This window comes from Cryptomeria japonica, chromosome 8 (assembly GCF_030272615.1).
Source record: "Cryptomeria japonica chromosome 8, Sugi_1.0, whole genome shotgun sequence".
In the NCBI taxonomy this organism is placed as follows: Eukaryota; Viridiplantae; Streptophyta; class Pinopsida; order Cupressales; family Cupressaceae; genus Cryptomeria; species Cryptomeria japonica.
In genome coordinates, this window is record NC_081412.1 from 35599082 (window position 1) to 35608812 (window position 9731).

Below are 9731 nucleotides of genomic sequence, written 5' to 3' on the forward strand. Positions count from 1 at the left end.
AGATTGTTTTGATTTTCAAAACATGGAAATGAGAAAAAAAAGAGAAGAAAAATCCTTACCTAGATCTCTTTTGCTGTTTTGATCTTGTTTCCTCTCCTAATTCAAACTGTACAGGCCTTTTTTGAGCAAATACAAATGCCAAATGAGTGAAAAAAAAACACTTTAAAAATTTGGCTGGGCGTGTTTAACTGCGAGTCTTCTTGTCGGACTCGCGAGTCCCGATTGTAGACTTGCTCAAGTCCTTGGCACAGACTCGCAAGTCTTGTGCTAGGACTTAGCTCGCGAGTCCTTGACGAGTCGATTCGACCCGCCAACAGACTCGCGAGTCTAGATGAGTCCCATGAGTCTGCAAACTATGGTTGAGATAGCTAGGAGGATGATGGTGTTGGGAATGGAACCTTCATTTTTAGCTTGGAAGGCTGGGGGTTATAGTCAATGCCAATCAATATTTTAAATTCAGAACTGAATATCAGCAATCCATGATAATTATTCAATACAGGAAGCCATCTTGGGCCAAAAATGCTGCAGGAGAGATGCCCTAGAATCTTAAATATGGTGCTGATGTATGTCCTCTCTGGGATGTCTATTCATCTCAATCTTCATGGGAAGGAGATCAGTAGGGGCATCTATGGAATTATCTTAGTTCAGGAAGATTGTCTATCTAGGTGCCGATAGACTGAAGACACAAACTGCTCTTGGAGTACCAATAAATAAATGAAGCAAAAAGCTAAATTATGAGTCATCTTGACAAATATCTTAGTGCAAATATCTTAGTGTCCCTACAAAATTGTCTGTTTTTACTAACAATGATCTATCAAAGAAATGATTCTAACAGTGATATGCTTCGATGTTGTTTACCATTTTCTATGATAGTGGGAATAATTTGATCAGGTAGTTGAAATATAAGAAAATGACTCGGGTAGTAATGATCTCTTCAGTAGTATGTGGACAGATTGTTTCATATGGCAAAACCATTAGGATGTCTCATAGCTGGGAAATTTCTTGAATATATGTTTGGCAAGTTTCAACTTTCGATTACATTTGATGTCTCTAATAGAGTTTGTTCAATCCTGTATGCTAGTCTTGTTTGTGGTTGCATACATATAGACGGGGTGTGGTTGTGCGCAATATAATGAGTATGTGGTGTAATTTTGCAATGCCCGTCTCTGTTTAATATCTAATTTAAAAGTCTCCATGAATGGTTTTATAAATTTTATTAAAAAAAATAATTTGGTAGTTTCCCTTTACTCAAGTGGAAATGCTTGATGAAGTTTTTTTGGTTTTGTAGTTTTTTGCCAATCATCTCCATTTGAGAGAACTTAAGAGTGTGACATAACAACATAAAAAGCTTGAAAAGAAAGAATGAGATACTGCTCAAAAATATTAAAATAATATTCTATAAGTTGAACAACTATTTAAATCTTTTAGAAGGTTTAAAATTTTAAATAGAGTAAATCGTGTCCTCAAAAAATAGGCTTCATTCAAAACAGGAGGTAGGCATCGACTCTAGGTGCTGTACTTTGTTTCTGATTGTGTGTTTAAACAAGACAGATTTGTCAATTTCGGTATCACTGCGGTGCAGCATTTGAACCAGATAAGACATGACTAGCTGATATTTTTAACTGTCAAACTGTAGCTTAATGCCTACATCTGCTTTACAACCTGCAGCATGTAAGGAAAATGATGATCAAATTGTATTTCAAATTAGTGTGCCTTAGTTGTACACGAAGGGATAGTTTTGGATCACAAAAATATTGTTTACCAAAAATGGTGTTCTTATATATAGTTTCTATTACTGGTCTTTTTATCTCTTTATTGCATTATGAACAACAGTCAAGTTCATGTTTATTTGTGTACTTATATCTATAATGAAATAAAGTTGTCATTATCAGAAAATAGAATTTCCTTGTAGGCTGACCCATGTTGTTGTTTTTCATGACATAGCTGCAAATGTTCAAGCCCAAAAGATATGGAGAGGAGCACCGGCCAAATTTATCTGGGGAAGGAGATGAATTTACTTACCACTCAAAGGGCCACATGTTAAACCCCAGCCAGAGAGACTGGACACGCTATGAACCATGGCAGCCTACCAAAGCGTGAAGAGTAAATTCTACTCGGGGTGACCAACTGAATTGTGGACTGAACCTGGGTTGAGCACGATCGTAACAAATTGATAATTCACACTTTTTCTTAGTGTCTTACTAGTAATGAATGCATCAAACGGAGTGATCATTATTTTAGTAATGTAATTTTACAGTGGGCTTTTGCAATCTTGAATTTTCTTGATGCATAAATGAAACGTCTTTTATTGTTTTATAATACTTAACTCCCCTACAGTCATTAGAATAATGTAGTCTTATTAGTTTTGGGATGTCGGTTCTTTTCTCCCTTATGGTATGTTGCTACACAAAGGCCGAGATATGGTTCTTGGAACAGTAAATTTAATTGATATAAATCAAGGAATCTTATAAATTGATTCTATAGAACCTCTGCATACTTTAGGTTGAGAATTTTTTATAAAGCTGGGCAGTAAACAGCTGCCATATTTACTATTTGGGGCTTTGGGTGAAACAAATAACAAAAATGTGCTGGCTCTTTAAGCTTTACCCTAGAGAAAAGGCATAATGGCTTCAAGGCATTTTTAAATAGGCATATTTACATTATAGGCTATTTCAACATTTCAAGAAGTATAAATTAAGTTTTAAGAGATTTATGTGATAACTGGCATTTTGTTGTCAAAATTCCGTGTACAGTTTAGTCTAACAGAACATACAACAACTAAATATGAACCATAAAATACTGTATCAGGAAAGTTGACTCTTAATCTTGAAAACGTACAGGACATACAACTACTAAATATGAACCATAAAGTACTGTATTAGGAAAGTTGACTCTTGATCTTGCAAACTTAAGGTGATAAACGGAAATTGTTAAGGCGATAAGTGATAGAACTAAGATAATTTCAGAACTGGAGTGTAATGAATGGAAAGGAGGTATTTGGTAACATGATATACAAGAACAAAGAGCAAAATGATGTGAAACATGAGTAATATATCTTAACCTAAACTCTCCCTTGGAGTAGAGTACATAATACAAATTGGTATAAATGGCCTTACGTTTTGTACTGTCTTGTGAATGAATTTTTGATCCATTTTGGATTTCAAAATTTCCACGATGAGCACCATTTGGCATTAAGCGTTGGGACTTAGTTTAATGGAAGTGTTAACACAAATTCGCTCCCATCACGTTTTGACAAGAATTTGGAGTGTGGCGTCTTAATGCATGACAAAAATTGCCATAATTAAGACATATTGTAGAGATTAAAAGCTAATGGCGAGAGTGGGTGGTGCAGTTTGGGCTCATCTTAAATTTAACAGGGTATTTCCAAAGGCATCTTTAATAAGTTGTACATCAATTAAAACGTAACATAATTATAACAATAAACAACTACACTTAACTCCAATTATTGTTATTTGGTCAAAGACAAGCTAATTGCATTAACTTTTTATATAGTTGCTAATTGCATTAACTTTTTATATAGTTGATAACTACTTGCATTTGCACCCTATATATTATGACATTGTTATATTTACTAATTATGTTTTACTAATTCATACACAGTGGCAAGGGGCAAGGTGCAAACATAATAGACATGATTATTTGCAAATTTAATAGTTTGGGGTTTGATTAATATAGTTATCTAGTTTATAATATTAGATCATGAATATCATTCATATTCTAACCAACTGATTTCAAAGAGGAAGGGGGTAAATCTTACATTTTGTCGACAAATTTAGATTGCATTTTTATATACAAACTATGGATTATATTTCATAAAATAGACATAATTAATAATCCATAATTAGAACTACAATGACCCTCATTGAACATGGGAATGATCATTATAAAGCATTTTGTAATGCATTAGTATTGTCACACATACATCAAACCATCATTATATTTGTGTTCGCAAATGTGGTAAAGAGTTATCACGTAATTGCAATCGCAATAGTCCCTTGAATCAATACAAACAATGATGACATACTATTCCTAGAAGATGTTTATTTATAGACCATTTCTATTATTTGCTAGATGCATTCTTTCATTTGCAACTTAAATGTGTAGTATTTGATACCCTATAATTGATTGTAGACCTTCCTACCCTAGAAAATTGTCTTAACCAACCCCTTTTGATGCAAAATGAATTGGAATTTATAACTTCCACATTCTAGGTGTTTAATAGCTCACAGAGACTTTGTGAGGAAATGGAACCCACACATGTTGCATGTAGGTGTTGTCTAAGTTCATGAAACTTTCAAATGGGTGACATAGATCAATTATAGGTCTATATGGGCGATTCAAAGACCAATGACCACATTAATAGTAGCATGATTGCCTTTCTAGTTTTCATACCAATAGTTTAAATAAATGTATTTCAAGTAGAAAGGGATGAATTTGTTGTAGGGTCAAATCTGACATCAATAAAGTGGTGGGCGAGATTTGGAGGTAGGTGAAATAGCTTACTGATGGTTATAAAGGCATAGTAGGTCATTCAATGGGTTTTCATATCAAAGAGAGACTTTGGAACTAGATCTTAGTGAAAGTTTGTAGATTTGATAGGAAGAAATAGAGGGAGTTGCTTGATAAGAATTTGGTGGGAGTAAACAAGGAATTGAGAGAAGCAAGGAGAGGGACTAATGGAAAATTGGGTTGTAGGCTTGGGGATAGAACTATAATAAAGACATAAGAGAGTGGGGACTATGTTTAGATGAGTAGGGATTGGTAGTGAAGAGGGAGGAAGCCTTTGAGGACTAGGGCAAGGGGAAGACTTGACAATTGAGACTTGGTGGCAAAGTTGAGAGATTCTTGGAAATCTAGCCTTTAGGGGAATAGCAAGCAAAAATGCATAGAAATGTTCCTATTGATGACACCATTTGTTAGTTCCCAAAACCATAGATCCATAATCTCAAAATTTACAGCTTCAAAGCTAAGGATATATTGTCGAGAGGGTTAAAAAGGGATTCATCAATATGTTGTAGATGGTTAAAGCCTAATGACAAGAATGGGTGGTCTCTCTTGCACTTTAGACTTAGCTTATATCTGAGAGGATAATCTTAGATACATCCTTAATAGGTTTGTACATCAACTTAAATGTAAAATGACAATAATTATAAAAAGCTACACCTAATGTACGTTGGAGTAACCAAGATTTGAATCCAAAATTCAAGATTAAATTTCACAAATGAAATAATCACAAAGTATGTCTATCAAATAGAATGAGTGTCTATCAAATAGAATGAGAGTTTTTAAAAGGTACAACAAAAGCCTTACATATAAAGGAAAGGAAGGACAGGTAGGAAGCTAGGACTAAACGTCTAATCACCCCTCTAGATGTGCAACACATGCTAGCTCATATAATGTAAGTGAGTGCTTGTGTCAAGTCCACATAAGATAGGACAAAAAGGTTAAAAGCCCAAAGTTGGACTTAAGCTAAGTGAGTAGGTCTATTTAGAAAAGTTGATAAACTAGATAGATAGTTAAAAAAATTATTTACACTAACACCCCCCTTAAATGAAACTTAAGGAGAATATATAAAATGATGATGGGTCTAATTACTAGGTCATGTTAGCTACCCATGCATGAAGAATTTTCTCATAAATGATGTAAAGGAGAAAACACATAAGATATAAAACCATCTCCTAAAGATAAGTGATACATGGAGAATGTATTGGTCAAGAAGAAAAAAGATAGAACCCATAATGACCTTCCAATAACTACTTCTATCACAAATAAGAATCCTCCCCACCCCTAGACGAGAAAAAATAGAATATGAAGCTCCCATTAAGATGATAAATCTTGTCTTGCTAAGTGATTTTCAAAGAAGAATACAAAATATGATCCCTAAATGTCAAACAACATATCTCCTCCATGGAAGAAACATAACTACAAATACATGTACCGAATCTTCCCATGTGAGAAGCATACAAGTCTTTGAATTAAGCACAAAATGAAAAGATGATGATGAAAACTTTGAAAGCAACAAAATTGCTTCCTATGAAGGCTGATATAGAATAGGATCCAAAGATGGAGATGTAGTGACAATAATGTTGATATGACTATCATTAAAAGTGCTTGACGACTTTATAAAATAATATTCACTAAAAATTCTAATATGCCTATCAAATAGTCATCCCAACTTTTCTTCTTTTTGTCATCCAACAACCCAACAGTTAATTTTCTTGCCCAGGTGGATTTTCATTGACACTTAAGCTTTGGTAGTATAACTTTTGAGAGGCATAAATTTTGACTCAAGCATCCAATTTACTACTATAACATATCATTGGAAAGATCATGAAGATATATACAATGCAAAATAATCTAAAGATCTTTTTGTCTGGATTTCAAACCTTTTTGGGGCTTCTAAGTTCTTGGTTTTTGAGTTTGAAACTTCATTGGAGAAATTTCTCGAGATGGGAACTTTAATATCTTCCAAATGGTTCAAGATATTGAGATGATTCTTTCACGAATCATTTTATTTTTCAATTTCACTCTTCCAGGTCATTTTTCATGTCCATACGACCCAATTAGGCAAACTTACTAAAAATAGTAGGTGAATAGTTTTCAATTTTTTAGATTTTGATTGTCCTACACCTTGTATGTGTCATTATGGGATTCAAAACAACTAAAGAAAGCTACAAAAGAAAAGGAAAATACAATATTTTTAGATGATGCAAGATTACCCTTGTACCACTGGATGCTTCCGCATTAGATTTAGTCAAGGAAACAATTGTATTTTTCTTTCCTTCTTTTTTGTTTTGTTACAATAGCAACATGTAGGCCTCTCCTTATATTTTTTCCTTTTGTGAAGGGAGATGAATTAGTTGGAATCTTTTATTTTGGTCTCTTACTTTGATCCTTGTTTGGTTTCTTCGCCTTAGATTTTGAAGCATTTTGTTTTGTTGCAATAAGAGCTTGTGGTTTAGAACATATCAATGTACCCATTTCATTAAATTTGTCTTGCTCTTTTGGAAGACATACATCAAAATATGCCAGTGATGACATAGTGAATTTTGTACCAAGTGCACTTTTAGTTGCATGAAAAGTAGAAACAAACGTTGAATAACAAGGACCTAGCTTTGATAAGACACTTAAGGCCTATTGTTCATCTTGCTTTTCAATTTTTATATTGTTTTGAGTTGTAATGTTATTAAATTCAATCCATTAAAGACATTTTATATTGTGTTGAAATCATGTTGATTTAGTTCATTCTTTAATTGATTCCCTCTCATTACATCTTGTTTGTCAAACAAATTCTTGAATGTTATCCAATCATTATTAGGAGTTGTGTTGGATTCAAATTGAATGAGTAGGTTGGGAGAAATGAACATAAGAATATGCCATATGTTTCATCACTTTGATTATACCATTAGTGCTTTTCAGTAGCAGTTATTAATTCATGTTTTAAATCCATTGCGATTTTATATAATGTTGATTTCATGTTTAAAATCCATTGTGATTTTATATAATCTTAATTTCTTGAGATGTATCTTTGTTCTGCATTTCTATCCATATAAATAAAATGGAGTTAAGATTAGGTCCATGGTTGTAAAATCGAGAAATACACAAGATTGTTGGTGTTGGAAATAAGCCACACTTGGACCGATGAAGGACTAGTCCAAGAGGGGCCAATAGCTCAATGGTAGAGCACTCAACGTATGGAAGTTCCTAGGTTCGAGTCCTAGCTGGCCCATGTCTAAACATGGTATCAGAGCCAGGTTCAGGCTAGGAGCCCCAAGCACACGAGAGGTGTGGCTTAAGGGGGGGTGTTGGTGTTGGAAATAAGCCACACCCGGACCAACGATGGACTGGTCCAAGAGGGGCCAGTAGCTCAGTGGTAGAGCACTCCAACAACATATGGAAGGTCCTAGGTTTGATTCCTAGCTGGTCCATGTCTCAACATAACCCCCTTGATTTGTTTAGAATTGGAATTAGATCGATTTAGAGAAACGGAATAAAATATTAAAAGTTGTTTTAAGATTGGATGCCAAAATCATCCATTTATAGCTCACAGATTAGCAATTAATTTTACCAGTATGTTGGTGATTGAAAATTAGCTTTCTATTGGCTGCAAGTTTGTTAAGATATGTATTTTGAATGAAAAGATATTGACAAATGAAAAAAAGATCCCTTTAATAATATTTTAATAAAACCATTAGCAGTAATAAATGTCAATTGTAATGGTTACAAAAATTGTTAATGTTAGTATCTACAATTAATGGTTAGTAGTTTGAACAATTAACATAATAAACATAAGGACATGATCATCTCATTGTCATTCATGTCTTCCATTCTGTACATATTTCCACATAAATTGAATTCATCAATTACTCATTACCAAAACCTAATGAATGAAAGAAAGTATTTTTTGATCTCCACGAGACCAGGTAATCTATGGGACTCACGATTTGAAACTGAAGCTGCCCAAAACATACAAAACAATATACAACCCCATTAGTTACTTCTTCTTTTTTTAACTCTTTGTTGATTTTGGTTCTTTTATAATAAATTTTGATCAGGTAACTTTTCATTTGTGCCATCTTCTTCTTTTCAAACAAGATTGCTAAAGATAGAACTTTCAGTATATTTGTGTAGTTGTATTATATGTTCTGACATGCCTTACACTTTATCTGCCTACTCTTCTTTGGTTATTTTTCATCTTCCTGTTTTGTACTTCGGATAGTTCTTGGTGTGAGTTAATTCTTGAGAACTATTAGCATTTTAGCTTTCGACTTTATATCAGCTTATGACTCATGATCCAGACTCCTCACATGCTTTTGGCCTAAAAAACTTGAACCCTTGCAACTTCGATAAGATATCATTTTCTTATCGTATCAAAAATTCAAACATAAGAAAATATCGAGCTTGAGTAAGCTTAAAGATTCTTTACCTATGTATATTGTGAAACTGTGAATAATTGTCATAAATTTGTGTAGTTGAAGGGTGCCTCTTGTGAGAGAGTCGTCTATAGATGTGTTTGAAGAGGTTGGGTTAGAAGAGGCCGTATCCATGTGCCAGGAGGTTCAATGGAGGATTGGAGCTAAATCCTAACAACGATGGTGATGAATGCCACCTCCAAACTGTTGATAACTGATGCTGCTCTAGCATGCAGCTAGATTAATTTAGTTAATAGTTTTTTTTGTTTATTCATGCAAATAAAGCATGTACTCCAACATGCATTAATCTTTAGGACTATTTTTAGTTTTGTTTTTTGCATGAATTTGTTTTTAGTAAATAAAGCATGCTGTGCATGCACTTATTATATTCTTAATTTAGGAAGTAGTTTGTTTTTTTTAGTTTGAGAGCCATAGTAGCTTTCCATGCAATGCTAGGAATATATTTAGAACTGCGGTTATTATTTATTCTTCTAGGCTGCAAATTCTTTATATATACAGCCTCTATGTAATTTTTTAATTAAGCTTCAATAAAGAAATTGGTGTGTGCAATTACAAAAAACAAGGCACTTTGTTTTTTATTATGAATTGTGATTTATTTTTGCAATTGATTTTTTTTGCTATTATTGTTTGCTAATCAGCTGGTTTAGAGAGGATAGGCCAGGTTCAAAATTCTACAAGTGGTATCAGAGCAGGTAAAATTGTTTTGGGTTAAAGTTTTATTGTTGGAATTTCGCGAAAATTAATCATGTCGAATTCTAACCATATGCCCGTTCCAGA

The 9731-nt window shown here is 33.6% G+C and overlaps 1 protein-coding gene across 2 annotated transcripts in view; it reads left to right on the top strand.

The window, feature by feature from the left end:
- The window catches only part of LOC131064572 (probable NADH dehydrogenase [ubiquinone] 1 alpha subcomplex subunit 12), a 108871-nt gene extending 106385 nt beyond the window's left edge, over window positions 1–2486 (top strand). For both annotated transcript variants that reach the window (XM_057998755.2, XM_057998754.2), the window contains one exon: window positions 1945–2486. In XM_057998755.2, coding sequence (XP_057854738.2) covers window positions 1945–2100 — 156 coding nt within the window. In that variant the 3' untranslated portion in view covers window positions 2101–2486. The remainder of the gene's footprint in view (window positions 1–1944) is intronic.
- The last annotated feature ends 7245 nt before the right edge of the window (window positions 2487–9731 follow it).